At 46.7% G+C, this 26,735-nt stretch overlaps 1 protein-coding gene across 1 annotated transcript; it reads right to left on the bottom strand.

The window, feature by feature from the left end:
- Nucleotides 1-4,026: 4,026 nt before the first annotated feature.
- Nucleotides 4,027-22,348, bottom strand: LOC132234983 (adhesion G protein-coupled receptor E5-like). Its single transcript, XM_059696662.1, has 5 exons — nt 22,038-22,348; nt 18,073-18,123; nt 17,773-17,898; nt 16,627-16,782; nt 4,027-4,499 (listed from the first exon to the last, which is right to left on the bottom strand). Exons 1-5 carry the CDS (start codon nt 22,102-22,104, stop codon nt 4,258-4,260), a joined length of 642 nt encoding a protein of 213 aa, XP_059552645.1. The 5' UTR covers nt 22,105-22,348; the 3' UTR covers nt 4,027-4,257.
- Nucleotides 22,349-26,735: the final 4,387 nt, after the last annotated feature.

Below are 26,735 nucleotides of genomic sequence, written 5' to 3'. Positions count from 1 at the left end.
CTAATATATCTTTTTTTAAAATATATATTTTTTATTTTTGAGAGTATTACAGATATCTCCCATTTTCCCCTCCTTTATCCCCCTCCTCCCAGCTCCTACCCTCATGGGCTATGCATATAAGTATATAGGTTCTTTGGTTTATCTCATCATTGATGTTTCTATCTCTCTCTCCTCCCTCTACCTCTCTCTGAAATCAACAAAAACATATTATGAAGAAAAGAAATAGAGGTGATGGCTGTACAACTCTGAATGTATTAAATGCAACTGAATTGTACACTTTGATTAAAATGGTGGATTTTATGTTATGTGAAACTCACTTCAAAAAAGAAATCTCTTAAATATCAGATAATATTAAATTGCATTCCTCCAAATTTAATAATTTGTTTTCTTTTGAGGCCATTTCTATTTTATCTTAATTTATTTATTACTAGAGGCCTAGTGCATGAAATTCTTGCAGCGGGTGGGGGAATCCCTCAGCCCAGCCTGCACCCTCTCCAATCTGGGACCCCTTGGGGGATGTCTGACTACCTGTGGGATCAGGTCTAAACCGGCAGTCAGACATCCCTCTCACAATCCGGGACTGCTGGCTCGTAACCACTCACCTGCCTGCCTGCCTGATTACCCAGTAACTGCTTCCCTGCCAGCCTGATTGACACCTAACTGATCTCCTGCTGGCCTTATGGCTCCCAACTGCCCTCCCCTGCCTGCCCGATGGCCCCCAACTGCCCTCCTCTGCCAGCCTGATTGCCCCCAACTGCCATCCCCTGCTGGCACGGTCACCCCTGACTGCCTTCTGCTGCAGGCCTGGTCCCCCCCAACTGCCCTCCCTCCTCTGCAGCCCTGGTTGCCCTCAACTGCCCTCCCCTTCTGGCCTGGTTGCCCCCAACTGCCCTTCCCTGTTGGCCATCTTATGGCAGCCATCTTGTGATGAGGTGGGGGCGGCCATCTTGTGCAAGGGCATGATGGTTAATATGCATATTACCTCTTTATTATATAGGATAATTATTTCATCTGCTGATAATTTATATTACAATGAAAATGTGTAGTATTGATAATTTTTTTAAATTTTCTTTTAATCTTTTATCTTAATACTAGTAGCCCAGTGCACGAAATTTGTGCACATTAAAAGGGAATTAATTGCCCTAACCAGTTTGGCTCAGTGGATAGAGCATTGGCCTGCAGACTCAAGGGTCCCAGGTTCGATTCTGGTCAAGGGTATGTACCTTGGTTGCGGGCACATCCCCAGTGGGGAGTGTGCCGGAGGCAGCTGATTGATGTTTCTCTCTCATCGATGTTTCTAACTCTCTATCCCTCTCCCTTCCTCTCTGTAAAAAATCAATAAAATACATTTTTTTAAAAAAGGGAATTAAGTAGCAGAGATATTTTAATATTGCTATTTGCCCTTTCTCTATAATAGAAGTGTGAGAGATGAAAGGAAAATAGTAAAATGTATATGAAAATAATATATAAATTTATTAATAAATAAACAGTAACAAAAGGATATAACAACAACAGAGGAATGATATAAAAAAGACAAAAACATGATAAGAAAATAACAAAAATGATATAAAAACAACAGTGATGCAAACAATGACTGATAAAGTGATTAAACTTATTCTAATATTTCCTTGTACACCACATTAAGAGTGAAAACACTTTCAGAGTGCTTGACTAATTTCCCTTGTGATGAAGTACTTAGAACTTTAACTATAACATCAGATGCTCTTCAAACTCGAGAGAAAGCAACATATAACTGACCATGTGCGAAAACGGGTTCAGGTAGGAACATGTCTACTCTGTCTAGAGTTTGTCCTTGTGATTTATTAATAGTCATCACAAATGCTGGCATCACGGGAAACCGTTGTCAAATCAATTTAAATGGGAGGCCAGTGTCAGATGGGGACAAATTAATTCTTGGAATCAGAACAGCCTCTCTCTCTGCAGATCCTGTTAATACTTCAGCTTTGATAATGTTAGGTCGTAATCTTTTGTTAATTAATCTGGTACCATTACAAAGACCCCATTTACTATTGAGATTTCTCAATAGCATGATGATTGCACCTACTTTCAATTTTAATTTATGACAGGGCATTCCCGAAGGAGTAATACTATTCAGAAATTTGATGGGGAAATTTTCCTTTGTTTATTTGTTATGGGGTGGGGCCACAACATTAGTAACAAAGAAACAGAATTAAAACTTTATTGTGGGGAGCCGCTACAGTGTTTTAGATAGGTCCAAGCCTTGTACTGATGAGAGGGCATAGTCCTCTCATTGCCACATGCAAGTCCCAGCTTGGAGTGCAGGGCCCTCCCAGCACAATTATAGCCAACAGCTGTAGTGTAAGCTTGAACCTATAGTCCTGAGTGATGTGGGCTTGATAGAGTTCAGGTGCATGTAGTTGAGTAGGATTGAAACCCATGAGAATGTTTGTAAACATCTTGGTCCCGCCCTTACTTTGCCTCATAGCATCTGCTATAAAATAAAGGCATGGCTATGGGCGTGGTCGCTGTCTCTCAGAGAAGCAGCGTCCCACCGAGAACCGGCTTTCATCTCTTGTCTTGTTTGTCTTTTCTAAGCCTTTCAGCCACCCCACTCAGGTTCACCCCGTGCTGGCACCGGCACACTTTAGAAAGATCTGCTTCCACGCTCTCAGGGCGGGTTCCTGCCTCAAACTCGGCCCTTATAGGAAACAGCTCCTGGAAACAGCTTGTGGGAGGGTGCAGCCATTGCCAAGGCAACCCCTGTAGGACTGACTTCCTTCCGCTCAGTCACGGCTGTTCATCTGACACCACCCATGGTTTTTATATAAGTAGATGTTTACGAGAGTAACAAGGAGGTACAAGTGTGATCACTCAGCTCTAGTGCGATGGGAAGAGGAATGAGGTGAGGAGCAGACAGAGCAGAGACTGGGGGCAGGCGGGGTTACTTGCCTGTTCCTGCAGTTGGCCTGAAGATCGGGGTCCCATTGGACAAGGCCTTGCTCAGCTCTCTCAGGACCTGCTCCTGGCCAGTGAGCAGGCTAGTGGCCACAGAGTACCGCTCTGAAGGAGGCAGAGTAAGCAGGTCCCCAGGGGTCGCCAGGAGATTATCCACCTCCTGTATGATGCCCTGGTGGGATGGGGACACAGAACCAGTGGATCTTGTGCCAGAGAAGCTTCAGGAAGACCCTGCCCACTCAGCTTCTGAGAACAGACCCTAGAGCCTGTCTATTTGGGGACAAAGGTGGTACCGAATGGGATTCCCTGGGTCTTTGCTAGTGCAATCCGCCACTGGTCAACCCCTGGTCATGACTACCAAGGACAATGCAAGCTCAGTGACCAGAACAAGAGGAAAGGTGTTAGTAGGTGTATGTGGGTCTACCAGTGAGTACAAATACTTGGTCTGCTCTTCCCACCCACCCTGGGACAGCGGGGCCTCAGAGCAGGGCGCCATTGTGTTGGGGTCGGTCTCCTTCCAGACCAAGGCTTCCTCGGGTCTCTATGGGACGCCTCCACCTGCCTCCCCTGGGTCCTGTCCTTACCTGGATGGTGTCCTGGGCTGGAGCAGACTTGAAGTCTCTGAGTAGGTCCTGGACTCTTTCAAAGAAGCGAGAGAGATTCTGGGGAAAGGAGATGAGGCCTTAGAGAGCTTCATGCATGGGTAGGGGAGCGTGGGGAGATGGGTGGATGGTGGGCTGAGTGGAGGGACCTTGCCTTCTGGTCCCGGCTGGAGTCACTCACCTGGCTCTTGATTTCAGGGGGTGGGGTCCAGGTGGGGAAGGAGATATCTGCAGGGGACAGAACAGCAGTTCATTAGGTGTGTGAGTGTGTGTGTGTGTGTGTGTGTGTGTGTGTGTGTGTGTGTGTGTTGGAGGCAGGATCTAGGGTCAGGCCCTACTTTCACACTGAGTAGTCCTTTGTTTATTCAGGAATCAGGGCCCCTCTCCTCTCTGTGCCCCACCCCCTTCCCATGTCCAGTCCTCTTTCCCCGCCACGCCTTGGCTGGAGGTGATGACACCTGCTGATTGCATATCCCTGAGTGGCAGATGCAAGGGTTATGGGAAGTGTGCAGAGGCCTGACCCACAGCAGGTCAGCCCCCACAGAGGTACAAGTTGTGAGATATTAAATACCTTTGTCCCAGTTAGTAATTAGCTGCTGCCTGGGGCCCCCCAGGAGCCTTCCCCTTGGTACCCCAGCTCCTTCTGCAGGACCCCCAGATCTTTTCCCATTTAGTCTCAAAGAATGGAAGCCTGGCCCACCAGGGCCCCCCCCAGCATTCATTGCACTGGGTTCGTGTGGCTGCCCATGAATATATGATCAGGTGACTTCAGCTGTGTGTCTTTGGGAATATGGGATCTTAACTCCAAACCTTGTTCACAGACAGTGTTGTGTAGGCCATGGGGGGACCCAGGAACCGGCTTCCAGCCAGGGTGACAGAGGCAGTCATAGCTGCCCTCGGTGTTGTGGCATTGGGTGGATTTGTGGCAGGAGTTTTGCCCTGGTTTACAATCATCCACATCTCAGGACGAACCGGAGAGAATGTCAGGCCCTCCTTCTACTCCCTACACACAACCCTCCTGCCCCTTCTCTCAAAGTACATCGAAGACACCCCCCCCCCACACACACCCTGCTTAACAGCCACCTAGTCCAACAGTGTACACACTTGCGGTGACATTTTCCAGTGTAAAAGCACCATAAGCTCAGAGCGCTCCTGCAAGGTGGACAGGACAGTACTGTGTGAGTGCCAGTGTCATCCCAAAGCTGTGCCCCCACCTGTGGGGCAGGATGGACTGGGGGAGGACCTGGGAGGCTGCCGCACTGATAGCTCCCTTGCACTGACTCTGTGGGCTGTGGCACCGCTGTGCACAGAGCTCTGCTCATGCCATTTTAGAACAGAGTCTGATGCTCAGCCCTGCCCGGCCCAGGTCCCCTCTGCTCACTGCCTGCACTGGGCACACACCATTGCTGAAAGTGCTGCCCCTTCTCTGCCAAAGCTCCTTATGGCAGCTGCCTTTCAGATGGCTCAGCAAAGGAAAAATGATGTGGTTCTTTTATGGGATCTGAACTCCGAACCTTCACAGACGGTGTTGTGTGGGCCACTGGGGGACCCAGGAATAGGCTTCCAGCCAGGATGGCAGCGGCACTCATAGCTGCCCACAATGTTTGGCAGTGGGTCGTATGAGGCACGGTTCTTTTTGTGTGTGTGTCTTAAAAATATGTTTTTATTGGTTTTAGGGAGAGAGGAAGGGAGCGGGATGGAGAAATAGAAACATTGATTGGTAACCTCCTGCACATCCTCTATTGGGATGGAGCCCACAATCTGGTCATGAGCCCTGACCAGGAATCAAACCACTGACCTCTTGGTTCATGGCTCTACATTCAACTACTGAGCCACACCAGCCAGGCTTTGGCAGGGGTGTATGCCCCGAGGTACATTCATTCCCATCTGAGGACAAAGCCAGAGCGTCAGGCCCTCACCGCACCCACCTCTCTTTGCCTGAGGATCCCACTGTCAGTACACATGACACCACCTGGTGACCTTCAACTTCACCCTGAAAGCACATTACAGTGGCCTCCTACAAGATGGACATGGCAGGGACCATAGTCTACAGTTTATAAGTGGCAAATCCAGGAGGGAAACTGAGTCATGAGGGCAGAACTTCCTGACCAAGAACTGCCTACGTCTTCCTGACTGCTGGACCAGGTCTCCTTCTGGGAACCAGAAGTCACAGCTCTGGCCTCACTCACATGGGACTTGTCATCACTTCCTGCCAGTACAGGAGGTGCCTTCAGGGGGATCAGTAGGGGCACCGTCATCACCCAAAGGAAAGATGAGGAAAGGGAAGGGTCTGGGGGTGCTCACAGGGGCTCCAGAAGGAAACCCCAGGTCCAGAGGGACCTGCCACCGCCCTGCTCTGTGGCAGGACTTTTTGGGGAGGTGAACCCTTAGGCACAGTGTTACCAGGCCCTTGGCATTTCTGAAACCTGAGAATCTTCTCCTGCCTCTTGGGGCTGCAGAACCTGCATTGGCTCATTTCCCAGCTGCAGCCACTCTATCCTCACAGTATCCTCCCCGGCCTCTACCTTTCCACAGCTTCAGGCCCTGCGGGTGGAGCTCCAATCCTGCCAGGCACATGCAGGTATAGCTGTCATGGGTGTTGACACAGTTGCTGCAGCTTTTACAGATTCTGGGGTTCAACTGCCTTTTGTCCATACTTGCAAGGGGAAGGAGAGGGTGGTGGATTCCTTACAGCCGTGGGCAGCCTTCAAGCCTGGGATTCAGCCACGTTTCCTGCCATGGAAGCATCTGGAAGGCCCCACTCCCTTCTTCAAAGTGAGTGGTGCCTTTTCTAATTCATATGGAGGTGTCCTGTGGGTAAGCATGGTGGCCTAGGTGCTCTGTTGTCCAGATGTGGCCAGAAGCGGCCCAAGTTCTCCCTCTGACTCCTTCTACCACCCACCCCCCCCCACCCCCTCTCTGGGCAGCTCCCGTCTAGGACAGGGACATCACTGCCACCTGTGTCCCAGCCTGAGGACTTGGGCAAAGGCCAAGGTGGGCCTCCCTAGAACCAAGTGCGGGAGAAGTGCTGCAGGCCCTGATCAGGCTCCTTTCGGTGGCCTTGGTCCTGACTCCCCGGGGTGGGTGCTGTGGGCTGAGCTCTCCTTGGAATCCTGGTGACTCTGGTGAGACAGGGATCTCCCATCCACACGACTTCTGAGACTCCAGCCCATGGCGATGGACCGAGAACCACCCCTGAGCCTGACCCATTGAGGACAAGGCTTTTAGGCCAGGCCCAGAATGTGAAAATGATGCCAGATAGGCCAGGGTCACCTGGACAGTGGGTGCCAGGCCATGAGGGCAGTGGGGCTGACATCCAGCCATGCAGCCTTGGGGTGGTGAAGGTGCCCCTTCTGATCCCCCTGACGGCATCCCCTGGACTGGCAGGGAGTGATGAGAACCCACATGTTAGTATGGTCAGTGGTGGGCAAGGGCTGGATGCTTGGAGCGGGGAGCAGCGGCTGATGGGTGAAGAGTGGCAGGTGTTTCTGCCATCTGGCTCCTTGTTCTTCTAGCAGGGACACATTTGTGTGCCTGGCCAAGAGGGGCTCAGCCTCTCTCTTCTGTCCCCCAGTGGTATGGGCCCCCATGGCATGTGGGCTGATCTTCTCAGGAGAGGACTGAGCCTGGGGCAATGGTCTCCGATGACACCTGGTTTCAGGCTCTTCTGTCCTCAGCAGGGTGGGTCTGTGGACCCTGCTCAGAGCCTCCAGGATCCCTGGCTCAGCCCCCTCCTCCTCTCTCTGTATTCTGCACTAACCCTTCTCTCTGGGTGAGTCGTGGTTCTGCCTGATCACTGCTGGCCCCATCTGCCTGCAGATGCCTGAAGCCCCTTCCCTGCTCCCCTGGAAAGCGAGCAAAGCCTAGTGATGTGTGGAGGCCTGGCTCCTCCTGTGTCTCTGGTGAGAGGATGGGCCAGGCCAGCTGATCTCTGAGCAGCCACCCCTGGGGTATGGTCCCCTGGGATGTCCAACCCAGAGATGGTGTAGTCAGTCGAGAGGGGAGGAGAAAATGGCAGTCAGATAGGCATACCCATTGGGCACCTCATCCCGGGGCCAAACTGGAAATACAACTAAATTAGAGAACATTCACCCGCAATTACCAACTGAGGTCCAGCTGAGGAGATGACTTATAACAAGGAAGAACAGTAAACACCTGGAGACAGGTAGGAAGGGGGAGGTTGCAGGTGGAGGGGAGCTGAGAGAGGAGGGAGCACTGTGCTATGGGGAGAACTGTCCCCTCAGAATATAGATGCTGGGAGCACAGGCTGGGATCCACACACCTGTGGCTGACCTGTGGCACACATATCATCCAATCAGCTATGAAAGGTAGCAGTGCTGCTGGCAGTAGCAGAGTCCAGGCCCAGCACACCAGAGCCAGTGGGAGAGATTGCAGCAGTTTGGTTGCCTTTTTTTTTTTTTAATCTCTAAACCCAGAGCACAGTTTTCATTTGCAACTACATACCTGAGGCATTGGCACAGGGAGGGAGGCAAGGCCTTGAGGTGCCTAAGGAGAGCTGGGGTGGGAAGCAATGCAGGGAGATGTAAAAAAAAAGTAGCCAGGAGTCATTGGGTCATTCATACACCTCCAAATGGCCATTTTTTCTGTGAGGAGCTACCTGCTCCCAACACCCAAAGAGCAGGTAAACAAATAAACCCTGCCCTACGTGGTACAGCCTGCCACACCCCGAATTTTGAGCTTTACTGAGGGAGCAAAGGTAGAGGCCAAGTTTAAGGGTAGAACAGTCTCGAGGAGCACTCAGTGAGCTGATGGGAGGAGGGGCCATCTGCCCCACTATTCTAGGAACCACAGTGATAAAAACTCCAGGGTCCCAAGGGCAGAGTAATATTTTGGGCCACTCATGGAGGAGCAGCTTTGGGACAGGAAAACACACTCATCATATTCCCTGAAAGCGAAAGAGCACCTACCCCACCTAAAGCGCTGTCAAAAACAGACTTTAGAGTGATGAAGATTGACAGCTGGCTGACAGGCCAAGGTGGGAAGAGGTGGAACTCAGGGAATCAGGGGAAGTGTGCTGAATCAGCCCTGGCTCTGGGCGTCTCACAAACCCACTCTAGAGGGCAGATTGGCCCCTCCTGCTTACAGTCAAGGTATGTGGAGACAGACACAAGTGGTGGACCGGTGCATTGCTTGGAGCTTCAAGCAGGTTCCTAAAAGCCAACAGACAGTACCATACCTGATAATAGTTAGTACCTAAGTACCTAACAGGAACCCAGTATTGGCAGACAGAACAAAAAAGTAGCATCCTAAGCCAGTTCCCATGGGGTATTAAAACTCAGCTGAAATGAATGACACTTCACTTCCCACCCTCAACTTTTTTCTTCCTCTTTTCTCTTTTTTACTCCTGTTTTTATTCTCCTTGATCCTTTTTAGTTTTTCTATTTCCTTTCTTTTTTTAAAATATATTTTATTGATTTTTTACAGAGAGGAAGGGAGAGGGATAGAGTGTTAGAAACATTGATCAGAGAGAAACATCGATTCAGTTGCTTCCTGCACACTCCCTACTGGCAATGTGGCTGCAACCAAGGTACATGCCCTTGATCGGAATCAAACCCAGGACCCTTGAGTCCGCAGGCCGATGCTCTATCCACTGAGCCAAACTGGTTTGGGCTCTTTCCTTTCTTTTAAAATTTATCTTCCTTATTTTTCTCTTATATTGATTTGTTATTATTCTAGTCTCTTGTTTTGTTCATATATCTAATTTTCCTCTTCCCTGTTCCTATTCAATTTTCCCTTCTCTTTTCTTTTTATTCACTATTCATTTTTTTAAATCTCTTTCTCTTTCTTTTTCTCCTAATTTATTGTTTCACTTCCTAAATTTAGGTCTATTTGCTCTCTTTCCTTTTCAAAATTTTTTTTCTTATTTTCTCATTTCTTTTCTCCCTCATATATATATATATATATATATATATATATATATATATATATATATATATATATATATTTTATTGATTTTTTTTACAGTGGGAAGGGAGAGGTCTAGAGAGTTAGAAACATCGATGAGAGAGAAACATCGATCAGCTGCCTCCTGCACTTCCCTTACTGGGGATGTGCCCACAACCAGGGAATATGCCCCTGACCAGAATCGAACCTGGGACCCTTCAGTCCACAGGCCGACGCTCTATCCACTGAGCCAAACCAGTTAGGGCCCTCCTTTATTCTAAACAATTTCCTTCCCCTATTCCTCTAATTCCTTATTCTTATTTCTTTATTTAAGCTCTGTATTTACAGAGTCTTCTCCCCATTTCTTGTTTTTGTTTTTTTGTTTGTTATGTTGTGTTTTCTCCCCATATTTCTTTCTTTCTTTTTTTTCTATCATTCTTGCTCTATTTTCTCTTTCCAAATTCTCTTTTCTCTTGTGGTCACTTTTGTTGGGAGCTATAGGGGACTTGTGTACATTCTTGTTCTGTTTCTCTGTGTGATGGTATTTTGTGCTGTTATTTGGTTGTAATTTGTGCATTTTAGTCAGCAAGTCCAAAATGGCTGGTACAACGTGGTAAGGGGTAAGCCACATAATCAGACACCCTGGAAGGAGACTCCATTCACGAATGGGACAATAACATTCAAGACTCAAAAAGAACAGGAGAATTCAAATACCTAAATTAGGGGGCCTTCCTAGAATACCCAGCCCAGGAGACCTGAGAGACTGCACCACTGGGTCCCACAAAGCACCTATTAAATAAGACCAACTCAAAAAATCTGGGTTGTATAGCAGTTTGATTTATTAGTAATACATAGAAATAAATGAAGGCACAAAAAGTGGAGAGACAAGGAAACAACCCTTAAATGAAAGAAAAGGAGGACTCACCAGAAAAGGAACTAAATGAAATGGAGGCAAGTAATTTGTTGGATAAAGAATTCAAAGTAATGGTTATAAGAATGCTCAAAGATCTGAATGAGAATTACTAGCAACTCAATGAGAAGTATAAGGAGCTGAATGAGAAATACATCAACATGAATAAGAATTAAAAGAAAATGAAAAATGACATAGTGCAATAAAGAACACCCTGGAGGTTTCAACTGTAGACTAAAAGAAGCTGTGGACAGAATCAGTGAGTTAGAAGACAAGGTAGAAAAAAACACCCAAGCAGAGCAGCAACTGGAAAAAAAACTACACTAAAAAGCAAGCTTTGGGACAACATGAAAAAACAACAACATCTGCATAATAGGGGTGCCAAAAGGAGAGGAAGCTGAGCATGAAATAGAAAACCTATTTGAAGGAATAATGACAGAAAACATCTCTTACTTGGGAATAAAAAGTCACACAAGTCCAAGAAGCACAGAGAGTGCCAATCAAAATGAACCCCAAATGACCTACACCAAGACATATCATAATTAAATGGGCAAATATAAAACACAGAGAAAGAATCTTAAAGACTGCAAGAGAGAAATAGAAAGTTACCTACAAGGGATCTCCCGTTAGACTATCAGTGGGTTTCTCAATAGAAACACATCAGGCCAGAAGGTAATGGCATGAAGTATACTAAGTGATAAAAACCAAGATACTGAATCCAACAACACTCTATCAGCAAGGCTATCATTCAAAATTGAAGGTGAAGTCAGGAGCTTCGCAGACAAAAAAGGCTAAAGGAGTTTATTACCACCAAACTAGCAATAAACAAAATGCTAAAGGGACTGTTGTAAAAAGAAGAAATAGAAAGGGAGGGAGGAACACAGGCATAAAGAATAAAAATGGCAACAGAGGAGTACCTATCAATAATAAACTTAACTGTAAATGGATTAAATGCTCCAATCAGAAGGCAAAGGTTAGCTGAATGGATAAGAAAACATGACCCATATGTACGCTGTTTACAAGAGACTCACCTCAGCACAAAGGATTCATGAAATCTGAAAGTGAAGGGATGGAAATGTATTTTTCAGGCAAATGGAAATGAAAAGAAAGCTGGGGTAGCAATACTTGTATCTGAAAAGAGAGACCTCAAAGTGAAACCCATCACAAGAGATAAAGACAGCCACCTCGTAATACTAAAAGGATCGATACAACGAGAGGATATAACTCTGGTAAATATATATATATATATATATATATATATATATATATATATATATATATATATATGCTCCTCAATACAGGAGCACCCAAATATATAAAAAAATACTTCTGGAGGATATCAAGGGAGAGATCACAGCAATACAATTATAGTAGGGAACTTTAATATCTCACTGACAAAACTTGATAAAACTTCTAGGCAAAAAAATCAAAAATGAAACAGCAATCCTAAGTTACACACTTGATCAGATTAAACTAATTGACATCTTCAGAACATTCCACCCAAAAGCTACAGCATATACATTCTTCCCAAGTGCAACAAGGGACATTTTCAAAGGTAGACCACATGTTAGGACACAAGCTAAGCCTCTACAAATTCAAGAAAATTAAAATCATATCAAGAAATTTCTGACCACAATGACATGAAATTAGAAATCAGCTACCAGAAAAGCACTAAAAATCAATCAAGCACATGCAGGCTACATAGCATGCTATTAAACAATGAATTAGTTACCAAAGAAGAAATTAAAAGATATCCTGGAAACAAATGAAAATGAACACACAACAATCCAAAATCTATGAGGCACAGTGAAAGAAGTACTGAGAGGAAAGTTCATAGCACTACAGGCCTACCTCAAAAAGAAGAAAAGCTCATAATAAGTTATCTAACAGTACAACTTAAAGAATTAGAAACAGAACAACAAGAAAAGTTGAGAGTAAATAGAAAGTAGGAAATAAATGACATAGAATAAAACAAACAAACAAACAAACAGAAAAACAATACAAAAGATCAATAAAAGCAAAGCTGGCTCTTTAAAGGAAAAACAAGATTAATGAACCCCTGGCCAGATTCATCAGGAAACAAAGAGAGAGGACCCAAAATCAGAAATGAAAGAGATGAAGTAACAACTGACCCCACAAAAATACATAGGATTGTAAAACAAAAAACACTATGAACGACTTTATTTCAACTAACTGGACAATCTAGAAAAATGCACATATTTCTAGAAAAATACAACCTTCCAAAACTCAATCAGGAAGGTTGTATTTTTAATAGGCTGATAACTACTATTGAAATTGAAGCAGAAATAATAACAATAAAAATTTTCAGCAAACAAAAGTGCTGGTCTAAATAGTTTCACAGGAGAGTTTTCCCAATGTTTAAAGCAGAAATTACACCTATCCTTCTCAAACTATTCCAAAAAATCCAACTGGAAGGAACATTTCTAAGCTCTTTCTATGAGGCTAACATTATTCTAATAAAACCAGATAAAGACACTACAGAGAAAGAGAATTACAGGCCAATATCACTGATGAACATGGAGGCTAAAATTCTCAACAAAATTTTTGCAAAATGATCCAGCAATACATTAAAAAGGTAATACACCATGACCCAGTGGGATTTATTCCAGTAATGCAAGGCTGGTATAATATTCACAAATATATAAATGTGGTGCAGCACATAAACAGATTGCAAGACAAAAATCACACGATTATTTCAATTGATCCAGAAAAGCATTTGACAAAATACAACACCCTTTTTTGATAAAGACTTTCAGCAATGTGGGAATAGAGGGATCATACCTCAGGGTAATAAAAGGCATGTATGACAAACTTACAGTCAACATCATATTCAAGGGGACAAAATGAAAAGCATTTCCCCTAAGAATAGGAACAGGACAGGGATGTCTGCTTTCACCACTCTTATTCAACATAATACTGGAAGTCCTAACCATAGTGATCAGACAAGAAGAAGTACAAGGCAGACAACTTGGAAAGGACGTAGTAAAACTCTGATTGTTCACAGATGACATAATACTGTACATAGAAAACCCTAAAGCCTCCACCAAAAAGCTAATAGATTTAATAAATGAATTTAAAAATGTAGCAGAATACAAAATTAACATCCCCAAATCCATGGCATTTTCATATACTAATAATGAACTCTGAAAAAGAGAAACTAAAAAAAAAAAATAAACCAATTTACCACTGAAACAAAAGCATTAAGATACTTAGAAATAAACGTAACCAAGGAGGTGAAAGACCTGTACTCGGAAAAGTACAGGAAGTTGAAAAAAGAGCTAGAGAAAGATATAAACAACTGGAAGAATATACCATGTTCATGGATTGGTACAATCGGCATCATTAAAATGTCCATACTACCCAAGGCAATCTATAGATTCAATGCAATGCCTATTAAAATACCAACAGCATATTTCACAGACCTAGGACAAACACTCCAAAAATTTATATGGAACCAAAAAAAGACCCCAAATAGCTGCAGCAATATTGAGAAAGAAGAACAACGTTGGAGGGATCACAAGACCAGATATCAGGTTATACTACAAAGCCACCATACTCAAAACAGCCTGTTCCTGGCACAAGAACAGGCATATAGATCAATGGAACAGAACAGAGAACCCAGAAGTCAACGCAAGGCATTATGCTCAATTAATATTTGACAGAAAGAGGTAAGAAAATACAATGGAGGAAGGACTGTCTCTTTCATAAATAGTGTTGGGCCCTAACCAGTTTGGCTCAGTGGATAGAGCATTGGCCTGCAAACTGAAAAGTCCCAGGTTCGATTCTGATCGAGGGCACATGCCTGGGTTGTGGGCTCGATCCCCAGTGGGGGACTTGAAGGAAGCAGCCAATCTGATTCTCTCTCATCATGGATCTCTCTCTCTCTCTCTCTCTCTCTCTCTCTCTCTCTCTCTCTCTCCCTCTTCCTTCCTCTCTGAAATCAATAAAAATATATTTTAATAAAATAAATAGTATTGGGAAAATTGGACAAGTACTTGCAATAAAAGAAACTAGACCACCAACTTACACCATACACAAGAATAAACTCAAAATGGATAAAATACTTAAATGCAAGATGTGAAACCATAAAAATCCTAGAAGAAACTATAGGCACCCAAATCTCAGATATCTCTTGTAGCAATATGTTTGCCAATACATCTCCTAGGACAATGGAGACTAAGGAGAAAATAAACAAATGGGACTATATCAAAATGCAAAGCTTCTGCAGAGCAAAAGAAACCATCAACAAAACAACAAGAGAGCCTGCATGGGAGAACACATTTGCCAATGACACATCTGATAAGATGTTAATATCCAAAATATATAGAGAACTCATACAACTTAACAAAGGAAGATAAACAGTTCAATTAAATTGGGCAAAGGACCTAAATAGATACTTCTCCAAAGTGGACATACAGAAATCCAAAGGACATATGAAAAAATGCTTAAAATCACTAATCATCAGAGAGATGCTAATCAAAATGGCAATGAGATATCACCTCACACCTGGCAGAATGGCTATTATCAACAAATCAACAAATGCAAAGTGTTGGTGAGGATGAGGGAAAAAGAGAGCCCTAGTACACTGCTCAGGGGAATGCAGACTGCTGCAGCCATTGTGGAAAACAGCATGGAGCTTACTCAAAAAATTAAAAATAGAACTACCATTTGACCCAGTGATCCCACTTCTAGGAAAATATCCTAAGAAAATCAAAACACACATCAGAAAGAATATATGCAATCTTATGTTCATAGCAGTGCAATTTACAATAATTAAGATTTGAAAACAGCTTAAGTGCCCATCAACAGATGAGTGGATAAAAAAAGTTAGGTACATTAACACCAATCTTGTCCAATTTGTGGTCTGCAGGCTGCATTGTCTCATTTATTTGGCCCCTGTTAGTCTTTGAGTTTGACATGCTCGATTTACACAATGGAATGCTACATGGCTGTATGAAGAAAAGAACTCTTACCATTTGCAGCAGCATGGATTGACCTGGAGAGTATTGTGCTAAGGGAAATAAGCCAGTCAGAGAAAGAAAAGTAAAAAAACTAATGAACAAAAATAGACCAGAGACATAGAAGCATGGAACGGACTGTTGAACCTCAGAAGGAAGGCAGGGGAGGGTGGGTGGGAAGAGATCAACCAATGAACTTACGCATAACCCGTGGACACAGACCATGAGATGGTGAGGACCTGAGGGGCAAGGTGGGGGTGGGCTGGTAGAGGTTAATGACGAAAAAATAGGACTTATGTAATACTTTCAGCAATAAAGATAAAAAGTAAAGAGAAAGAATGAGTATAGTCTGCAAACCACTATGTTGTGCTCTATGATCACATATACTTTCCCAGCATTTTTGGGAGGTAAGTACCATTGTCACTCCCTTTTACAGATGGGTAAACTGAGGCACAGAGCGGTAAAGAACATGTCCAAGAGCATACAGTCAACAAAAGGCATAGCTACTTTTGGTTTTATCTGTAAAAGTTAGGTGCTCTTTTAAAACACACACACACACACACACACTCACACACACACACACACACACAATCACAGTAATATTATCACATCTCGCCATTACCAGTAATTCTATATAATAAAAGTCTAATATGCTAAGTGTCCGGTTGACCAGTAGGCTGTTCAACCAATCAAAGCATAATATGCTAATGATATGCTAAGACCCCTCAACTGCTTGCAATGATGTGCACTGACCACCAGGGGGCAGATGCTCCAACTGGTAGGTTAGCTTGCTCTTGTGGTCTGGCCGATTCAGACTGAGCAGGATGGGCTGGAAACGCCCTGGAGCCCTCCCTCGTTCCCTTCCCAGCTGGCCAACGTCCTGTGTCCTCCCCGACCCCGATAGTGCACTGGTGGGGTCCCTCGGTCTGGCCTGCTCCCTCTCATAATCCGGAACCCCTCAGGGATATTGGAGAGCTGGTTTTGGCACGATCCCACAGGCTAGGCCAAGGTACCCCACTGGTGCACAAATTCATGCACTGGGCCTCTAGTTTCTGAATAAGTGTCCTGGCTGGTGTTGCATACCCAGCTGTCAAAGTGCAAAACCAGGACCTGGGTCCTTGCTCAAAGGCCACCCCACTTCTCTGCTTTAGTGGGATAGGCACAGGCACACTTGTCCCACTCAGACCTGGGGCTGCACCTATACCCAGGGCCTGGCACCCTGTATGCTGCAGGAATGGCTCTGGTGACTCCAAACCTCATAGACGGGGAGATGGAAGATGCAGGATATTCTTACCTTGACACGTGTTCTCACTTGGATTATTAAACTTTGTTGCCCCAGAACCAGGCCTGTATCCTGGTCTGCATGTGCAGTAGTAGCTCCCCTTGGTGTTATGGCAGCGTGCATCTTCTCCACAGGTCACGTTCACCCGTTGTTTACATTCGTCAATGTCTGGAATAAAATGGGGTAAAGGGTCACCTGCCAAAGCCATGTGTGCCCTCAGGGCAGAGAGCCTGGTTTCATACCTAGCATGGAGCCTGATGCTCAATCAGTGTCTTTTAGGAAATATTCAGACTCTCAGGCAGCCCTGATGTGGCTGGAGCAAGTCATTCCTGGAACCCACTAAATCAGCTCTGCCCTGCTCAGCTTTCTGTCTGTCACCTGGATTTGGATACGGGAGGAGGTGCTGAAGTGGTGGGTGGGTGGAAGCTCAGCATCCCCCTCCCCAGTCCTGGAAGGGTAAACTGAGGCATAGGTTCTGAAGCATAGTAATGATCCCTCCTTTGGAAAAACTGCTGTTTGAAATTTTTTGCTATTTTTAGATAGTCCCTTGCTCTATAAGTCAACTATGTTATTTTTAGATGGTCTCTAATTCTGTAAAAATAACTAATTTAGTTTGAATAATAGAAAAGATAAACTTAATTGTCTAACCTTATAAGTTAGCAATCTAACATAAGGGACTGATACGCTAATACTGATGCCAGGTATGGTATAGATATGTACCCAGGATTACAGGTGTCTGTATAGATATGACAGGTGTTTGCTAGATTTGAAATATACTCAAGGTCACAAGCTGTCTGCAAAAATAACTTACACAAGGACCTGAGAAAATATAAAAAGAGAATGCTTCCTCTCTTGGGTGTTCAGAATTTGACAGGGGTAATCTGCTCTGAACCTGCGCACAATAAAGATGACTCCTAACTAATTGGCTCATTAGGGAGCCTTGTCCAGCTCGCTGATTAGTGATACAACAGTTCCAGGGTCCTGGAAACCCAGCTCCTCCCTCTGTACGAAGCCATGTTTATTCACTTCTCATTTTCCACCTTCATATCTTTTTCTTTCTCTTTTCTCTGTCCTTGATAATGGTCTGAGAGCAAAGGCTGAGGCCACCAACCATCATTCCGTCTCCATGTAGCCCTCCACCACCCCAAGCCTCTGTACCTTCACAAGTCTCCCCTTGGTTGACTTTGTTCTTTCCAAATGGAGTTTGGAATCCTGGATCACAGTGACAGGCAGTGCCATTGATACATGAGGAGTCTGGAGGGCACTGCTGGGGACAGGCAGAGGCTGTGGGCCAGAGACCATGATAAGAAGATGAGGGCTGAGCCAGAGGCTGGGGAGGGGTGTTGGGAAGGGCAACCCTGAGCTTCCTCCTGCAACAGGCCTTTCTCTGCCTGGGCTGAGAGGTGCAGGTGGGGTTGGGACTCTGGCTGGGGACTGAGTTACTCCGAGCAGACTCACCCCTGGTGTTCTGGGGTCCATCTTCCAACAGAGTCAGCAGGACACACAGCACTGGAACAGAGAGATGGAGGGTCAGGAGGACACAGAACAGGGGAGGGCGACCTGAAGCTGACACATCTGAGGGAAGGGGTTGTGCACCCATCCCAGGCTCAGGCTCTGTCCATTACTCAAGGAAAGAGTGGGCAGGTGGCACCTCCCTGGCCTCCAATGCCCATGGCCAGAGGGTCTGCACCCATCGCCTGACGGTGGCTTTCAGGAACTGAAGGATAGGGAGGGGCCCGAGCCTTGCAGGGGTCTTGGCTTCTGCTGACCTGTGGGAAGCAATTCAGGAAACTTATTGGAGTCAATTGGCCTTGGTTCTACTCCCAGACCTTGGTCAGGTGCCTCAATTCCTCAGTTTCCCCTTCTGTAGAATGGGGATGAGGAGGGGGCCCATTTCCTAGAGTGTGAGGGTTAAGCAGACAAGTACTGCCTGGTGTGTCAGAGTGCTTACTGCTGTCATTTCTTTATGTAAAAATGAAGGTATTGGGCCAGGTGTCCTCTCAGAACTCCCAAATCAAAGGTGCTCCAGCCCACACCCTTCCTCAGGGACACAGGTGCAAGCACACTGCGCCCACATCTGTCCACCACAACGACCAGCTTGGGACCCGGTGGTGACATTTCACATCCTGGCTCCCTGCACACAGGAAGATGCTGGGGGCTCATGTTAGGGGTGGAGCTGCACGGGCCCCCCAATCCCTCTCTTCCTGCTGCTCAGGGCACCCCGTCCCAAGGCATGTCCTGGGGGTTCTCCTTAAGTCAGCAGAAGGTCTACAGATGAGGACTTCCTTGCCCGTTCACCAGAGGGACAGACAAGGACACAGAGATGGAGAGAAAATAATGTGATGAGGAGGAGGAGGAAGAGGAGGAGGAGGAGGAGGGGGAGGAGTGCCGGGGTCCAACCCCAGCGGGTCCAGGGGTCCCCAAAGGTGTAGACGGAGTCGGCGAAGAGGGAAAGACTCAGAGGCAGCGTTCAGTTGATCAGCAGCCTAGCCAGGATCTCTAGCCCGGATCTCCAGAGAGGTTCTGCTTCGGATCTCCAGCGAGGTTCTGTAGCCATGTTCCCTCGCTAGGTTCTCCAGCCAGGTTCTGTCCAGGCTCTCCAGTCAGGTTCAGTGTCCAGGTTCCAGTCAGGTTCTCCTGCCAATCTCTGTAGTCAGGTTCAGTCCAGGATCCCTTGCCATGTTCTCCCGCTAGGCTCTGTCTCTAGGCTCTGAGGCCAGTCCCTCTCCAGGATCCTCAGGCATGCTCTCTCCAGCGAAGTTCTTCTGTCTCTAGTTCTGTGTTCTAAATTCTGTCTTGTTACAACGGTATTTATACCAGTTGATTCAATCCTATCAATCTCTATTACAAAGGTTAGGGCGTTTCTTATCTCCATTCCAGGGAGAAAAGATTATGTAGTTTAAGCATGATTGTTCGTAGTTAAAGGGATTAATTACCCACCTGGCACTTAGTTGAGGGGTTTTATTCCCTCCCTAACTTCAGGGGAAAATCCCTACCTGGGGAAACAACCTTTCTCAGAGACCTTGGTTAAAACACATAGTGCCAAGAAGGTGAGCAAACATATTAAGAACAGTATGCCATATATGCCAGGTCCCTTGAAACAGCAAGCATGGACCGGCTCCCGGCAGAGGAGGAGGAGGAGGAGGAGGAGGAGGAGGAGGAGGAGGAGGAGGAGGAGGAGGAGGAGGAGGAGGAGAGAGGCTGAGTTAAGAAGACAGTGATCTAGAGAGATGGACAGAGAAATAAGGGACGGCTAGAAAGGGAGTGACAGGTGCCAGAGATTAGATAGAAAGACTTGGAGAGATAGAGAGATGGAGAGCCAGATAGAGAAACAGAAGAAAAGGGAGGGCGGGAGTTAGTGCGGGCACTTGGGCAGCATGTGGGGTGCGGGTAAGGCTTGAGGTATCCATCCAGTCCCTGCAGATCTAGAGATGCTGGGAAGGCAGTCCAGACCCAGATAATCCAGGGAGACCAGATGGGGGCAGCGGGTGGAGGGGTGGGGGCCAGGGAGGCAGAGCAGGTGTGAGTCACTTCCTGGGCCAAATGAAGGGATAACTCATGGCTCCTAGTTCCCCATGGAGGGGCTCATACGGAAATTTTGGGATCAGTCATTGTGAGCACAACTTGAGGAGCTGTGGAGGGTGCAGGCTGGAGGGCCCCCTGAGCACTCAGCCCCAATGTCCAAACTTGATACCCTCAGGCCAGCAGAGGGCAAAGACCCCCACACCCTCCCGAGGCCTCGCAGATGCGGTGAACAGGCTGGAACTCCTGTCGTCCTCCTCTCTGGCCACAGGGTTTGGTGAGTTCTCCCTTTGGAGGAACCCACTTCCTCTTTGTAGGACAGACCACAAAGTGACCTTCCCTGGCAGGGTGGGTCCTGGGCCGATTGGTCCCAAGCTCCCAAAGCCCCAGTAGCACCGTCCATGCTCACAACTACCCCAGGAGACAGAGGCTCTGTTTATGCCCACTCTGCAGATGGACAAACTGAGGCTCAGAGCCCAGAAAAGGTTTATGGAGAAACTGGTGAAGAGGGGGCTGGGGAAGATAGAAGGGAGGGGTGAAGTTCCCCAGACCCTGCAGGGAGGGGGTTCTCTGTGCTGAGCTGGGCTTTCCTGCCCCACCACAGAGGCTGCTGGGCCAGACCTCCACCTGGGGTCCAGGAAGCCACCCAAATAGGAGTCTGGAGAGGGGTGGCTGGTAGCTGCTCCCAGGCCCATCTGGTTTGCATTCCCCTAGCTGAGCCCTGGGCAGTCAGATTCCTGCCTGGGGCCCCTGTGGCAGGGGTGGGGCAGTCATTCTCTCCTTGCTCCTCCTGCTAAGGTTCCCCCTCCTGCAGCCCATCCCCCGTGAAATAATAATAATAGTAACATTAACAACAACAACAACAATAATGTTACTTAATTCTTACTGTGAACCAGGACTCAACCCTTAACACAAGCCTGTGAAGTGGAGACCAGCCTTGCTCTGCCCCATTTCACAGACGTGGAAAGTGAGGATCAGGGTCTCTATGACTTGGTCCCTGACACATCGCCCCCTTCAGGTGTGCTCCACACGGACTCGGCAAATTTACTAAAAATCATCTAATTGTAACCATGTAACAGGTGAATTACATGCTATGTAAATTACACCTCACCTTCATAAAGCTATAGAAAACAGCTCACGCCTGGCACCCTGGGCCAGCACAGGGAGCCCCATCTCTGTGGCCTGGGGAAGTTCTGATTGGCACTCCAAATGTCATTTTTTAACTCTCTTTGTTGCCTGGTTGCCCAGACAAGGAGCTGCCCTGATAATCTGATAACTGACAATGGTTAGAGCTACCCTGGGTGGCGTGGGAAAGAAGGCGAGGGGGAAGTCACAGCAGAGCTCAGGTTCAACCCACAGCAGCAAAGCCCTTCAAGGTACTGCCGAGTCCCAGCTGGGTCTGGGGGAGCAAATGAGGGGGATCTCGGGCTTCCCCTGCCACACAATGGGAGTAGTGTGGGGGTCACCCTGTTGTGGAAGGGTCCCCCTTAGCTCCCTAGCCCCCTCTCTGCCATCTGTTACGAGTGACTCCCTGAGGGGGTCAGAGCACTCATTCACCCCCTCTCTTCCACCTGCTTCAGTTTCCCCTCTTAGGGAGCAGCTTCCAAAGTGCATCTAGAAGGAGCGTGGAGATCCCTCTTGGGGTGGGGAACAGACCCTTAGAGCACCCAGGGGGTTCCTGCCCAGGCATGAAGGTACCCAGGCATTGCCAGCTGCTCTCCCATGTGCCATGGCTCCCGCCTAAACATGTGGCTTTCTCCATGTCAGGCCCCAGAGCTGCCAGCGGTGCCTCCTACTTCTCCATGGGTGGGGGTGGTATGGGGGGACTGGAAAATGGAGGCACCAAAGGGGTGCTACCAGGGGTTCTCTTGCTCCTCTCAATAGGGCCCCCAGATTCTCACCCTGCAGGATGTGAAAGGCGCTGAGGCGAGGAGCTCCCATGGTCTGGTCAGCGTGGTTCCGTGTCATCAGGCTGGGCAGCTGGGCATCCTTCTGAGGCCTCCTGGCCCTTATACAGTGTGTGAGCGGGGGTGGAGGAGCCACTCCCTCAGGGCGTTATCTCCACACAGTTCACAGAATCATCTATTGTTTGCCTTCAGCTCCCCTGGGATGTGTCTTGAGCCCTAACCTGTCTGGAACTCAGTCTTCCTGTCTGATGACTGGGAATGAAATGCCTGCCACTGGCCTCACGCAGCAGGGTGAGGAAGAACTGGGTAACATACTGGGAAATGCATTGAGATGTTGCTGCAAGCTTGGGGGAGGCCTGAAGAGGAACATCCCGCCACCGCCACTGTAACCTGGCCAGTCAGAAAGCCTGCTGGCTCTGACTTCACTACACCCCAAATCCTCTCACTTCTCATTTGCCTCCACCCTGGTCTAGCGCCATCATCTCCCACGTTGGTGCCCTGGCTCCTGTCCCCACACTCTGTTCCCCTCTGTCAACCGAAGAAACATTCAAACCTGTAGAGAATTTTTATGAGTTTATTTGAGCCAAACTGACAGCAACTGCCTAGAAGCAAAATCACAACAGATTGAGAAAATTCTCTCAAGAAGGGCAGTTTTGCATCTTATTTTATACATTACAATCAAAGGAAGAGGCCTAAGGGGGTTATAAGAAATCTGCTAGTGGTAGATCAGGGAGGCAGGCGCAGAGATCTCTGGGATTGGATAAAAAGTAAAAGGAACAGACACAGACTCCTTTACCCAGGTGGGTACAGGAGAGGTAAGAGTTAATAACTAACATGATAACAATAGCAGTGAGGGGTTCTGTGGGCTCTTATCCAGGTGGGAGTGAAGCATAGTAATCCCTCCTTCAGAAAACTGCTGTTTAAAACTGCCATTTGAACTACTCTGTTATTCTGAGACAGTCTGTTATTCTGTAGGTCATCTCTGTTATTTTTAGACTGTAAAATAACTTTGTTTTTTTCTTGACTAGAAAAGATAAACTTAATTGTCAGAGCTTGCAAGCTAGCCATCTAACTGATATGCTGATTTTGATGCCAGGCCTGTATAGATATGATACTCAAGGTTACAGGTGTCTGTATAGATATGATATGCACTCAAGGTTACAGGTGTTTGTTAGATATGATATGTACTCAAGGTTACAAATTGTCTGTAAAAATAACTTACACAAGGACCTAAAAGAATATAAAAAGAAAAGGCTTCCTCCTTTGGGTGTTCAGAATTTGACAGAGGTAATCTGCTCTGAACCTGCGCACAATAAATGACTCCGAATTAATTGGTTTGTTAAGGCGTCTGGTATCTAGCTCTCTAATTTGAGATACAACAAGAGATTGTGCCTGGAGGGTCTGGAAAAAAGAAAATTACCCTGTCATTGCAAACATATGTTATGTAGATGCCAAAAGACAATAGACAAGCTCAGTGAAGGTAAAGATTGGCCTTTGTCAGGGAAGATACAAGCCTAAGACTTGACTACTTTCCATGACTAGTTTTGAGTTTGAGATTTATTTCAGACTATCCCACTGTTATCAGGGGAAGTGGAGTTTGTGGGGTGCTGCAAGGAAAAGATTTGCTGAAGCCCCCGGGGGAGATGGGGTTTCGTGGAAAGCCTTATTAATGATGAAAACTTAAGCGGGTTCCCCTCCAAGGTCCCATCTCTGTTCATCTCGTCATGGAAGAAGTCCAAGCTTGTCTGCAGCAGGCCCAGAATTAAGGTCATTGCCCAGAACTTCTGCTCCCTATTAAAATCCAGTCCAGTCCAGTCAGCCTGCTTAAGGTCACATGCTATGGGTGGGAGCACTGGAACGCAGGGATGAGTGCCGTCACAGACCAACAGGGAGCACAGGAAAAAGAGAGAGAGGACTCTGGGGATTTGAACCTTCTCACATTGTGTGTGTTTCCATCCCCTGGCCCAGGGCTGAGAACCTTTACCTGCCAAGGGCCATTTGGGTATTTATAACATCATTCACAGGCCATACACAATTAGCAACTTAAAAATTAGCCTGCATTATTTGGTCCAACATTTAATTTCCTCACCTCTAATGCCTTGGCAGGGCCAGACCAAATGAATTTGAGGGCCTGACGTCCCCACCCCTGCTAGCCAATCCATTGTTCCCCAGGCTGGACTGACAGGCGACCACCTTCCCTCTTCACTTGACTTCACTGCACAGGTGCCTCTCTCCCCCTTTGCTCAATCCCTTCCCCAGTGGAGTGATCTGCGGGGAATGGACAGTGGTTCCCTGAGGAGCATGAACCTGTAGGTTCCTGGTCAATTGCCCAGATGACCAACCCCAGCAGTGGCTGTTAGGATGACTGTCCTCTCCACAATGCCCTTCCTGTGCCACCAGCCCACGTCCAGCACCCTTCCAAGCCCCAGGTGAGGCGAGGGTCAGTTGGAGTCTCTGGATGGAGGGGAACATAAGAGGAAGCCCCCAGACGGTGACACAGCTATTGTGAGGCCAGACAGCTGACCCCAAGCAGGAAGCACCAGAGAGTGAGGAAAGAGGGTTGGGGCTGCTGGCCAGCTCTTACACCAGACCCAGGGTCAGGTGGGTCAATGGACCTTTTGTCTCCTCCTGCAGGCTGGACACCTGGGTTCCCCCCAGGTCAGGCTGTCAGAGGCCGCTTGACTACATACTCCTGGTGAGACCCTGCTCAGTGCCAGCTGCCATCCTCCTGAGCCCTGACCCCCACCCAGCCCAGCCCAGCCCAGGGAGTTGGAAGGCAGTGTTGAGCTGAACCATGTTTGTAGTTCCCTGGCACTGCTGAGTGAACTCCTAAATATAAGGTGTCCCCCCCAAAATGTATACACACACTTTGAATAATTATAAAGGCAGTATTCAATAAAATACATTTCATTTTCAAAATTAAGCTGTCAGCTGTTCAATTGTGTACGTTATTTGGGACACCCTGTATAGAAGCTGAGATATTTGGGGCCTTGGCCTAAGGCAGAGCCCCCAGAGTGTGGGTGGGGGTCCACATGTTTGCCTCCTAACTGGATCTCCAAGACTTGCCCAGGCTTCTGAGTTCCTGGGATTGGGACTTGGGGAATCTCAGGGCAGAGGGTGAGGAATATGTCTGCTTGAATGTGGACATAGAGATCGGGTGGCAGAGCCCAAAGTGATGAGAAGAGAAGCAAGAGGCTGTGATGCCTTGGGCAGGGACATGTTTCTGTCTCCTTCACCCCAAGCCCCTACTGTGGTAGGAAAATAGGGGTTGAGCTGTCACCCTGGAGTGCCCTCTGCTTCTAGGAAATTTTATAGATTTCAGAGAGGAAGGGAGAGGGACAGAGAGATAGAGACATCAATGATAGGAGAGAATCATTGATCGCTGCCTCCTGCATGCCCCACACAGGGGACCAAGCTAGCAACCCGGGCATGTACCCGGACCAGGAATCAAACTGTGACCTCCTGGTTCATAGGTTGATGCTCAATCACTGGGACCCATTATCTGGGCGTACCAATGATCTTTAAGGCAGCCCAGGAACATGATGGCCATTAAGACTTTAATGGAACCTCAATGCTTCCTCAGCCACTGGATAGATTGGATTAGAATATTACACAACTGTGAAAAAGAACCATAGGGAAATGCAATGAGATAGCTGAGTCTTATCAACATACTCCTTTCTCGAGTCTAATCACTGAGTGATGTACAAAGATTAATTTACTTGATGGATTTTGTAGGAGAATTTTACTTTTTCAGCTTTACTGAGGTACAGTTTACAAATAAAATATATTGAAAAGGTATGACCTAATGATTTGGTTGTAGTAGAATCTTGAGCAAAATGAAGTCCCCAGAACCCCATACAAAATTCACCTGTGTCAGAGAAAATGTAACAAGGTTTTGGCATACAGTTGTACAAGAAAACAAACAAAAAAATGAATTAGAGAATAGGAAACAAAATTTGAGGTGGTGGAGGGAGAGAGCAGGGTCATGTCCCAGTTCTTGGTGGGGGACTGAAGGAAGGTCCTTATACGATTAAAAATAAATAAATAAATAAATAAAGTAAACTAAAGCTGGTTATGGGAAAATTTTTAAATATATTTTTTCTTTTTTAAAAACATTTTTATTGATTTCAGAGAGCAAGGGAGATGGAGAGAGAGATAGAATCATCAATGATGAGAGAGAATCATTGATCGGCTACCTCTTGCACGCCCCACACTGGGGCTCAAGCCCGCAATCTGGGCATGTGCCCTTGACTGAAATCGGACCTGGGACCCTTCAGTCCGTAGGATGACACTCTATCCACTGAGCCAAAATGGCTCAGGCTGGTCATGGGAAAATGATTCTCTGAACCTGAAACCCTGTAAAACTTTTTTTGGGGAACTCTTAAAATGCTTTAAGTCTCTAATGAGAAGTGGTTAGATCAGTGGTTCTCAACCTTCCTAATGCCATGACCCTTTAATACAGTTCCTCATGTTGTGGTGACCCCCAACCATAAAATTATTTTCGTTGCTACTTCATAACTGTAATTTTGCCACTGTTATGAATTTAATGTAAATATCTGATATGCAGGATGTATTTAGGCGACCCCTGTGAAAGGGTTGTTCGACCCCCAAAGGGGTCCTGACCCAAGGGTTGAGAACCGCTGGGTTAGAGGAAGAATAGGAAAGAGAGATGGAAAGAGGTGCCCAGGCTGG

Source organism: Myotis daubentonii, chromosome 5, assembly GCF_963259705.1.
Source record: "Myotis daubentonii chromosome 5, mMyoDau2.1, whole genome shotgun sequence".
Classification (NCBI taxonomy): domain Eukaryota; kingdom Metazoa; phylum Chordata; class Mammalia; order Chiroptera; family Vespertilionidae; genus Myotis; species Myotis daubentonii.
This window is presented reverse-complemented; position numbering and strand designations above follow the sequence as displayed.

Coding starts and splice junctions, on each gene's coding strand:
- LOC132234983 (XM_059696662.1), bottom strand. CDS start 22,104: ATGACACGGAACCACGCTGACCAGACCATGGGAGCTCCTCGCCTCAGC. Junction 17,899..18,072: donor TGGACCCCAGAACACCAGGG/GTGAGTCTGCTC, acceptor TCTGGCCCACAG/CCTCTGCCTGTCCCCAGCAG. Junction 16,783..17,772: donor CCAAGGGGAGACTTGTGAAG/GTACAGAGGCTT, acceptor ATTTTATTCCAG/ACATTGACGAATGTAAACAA.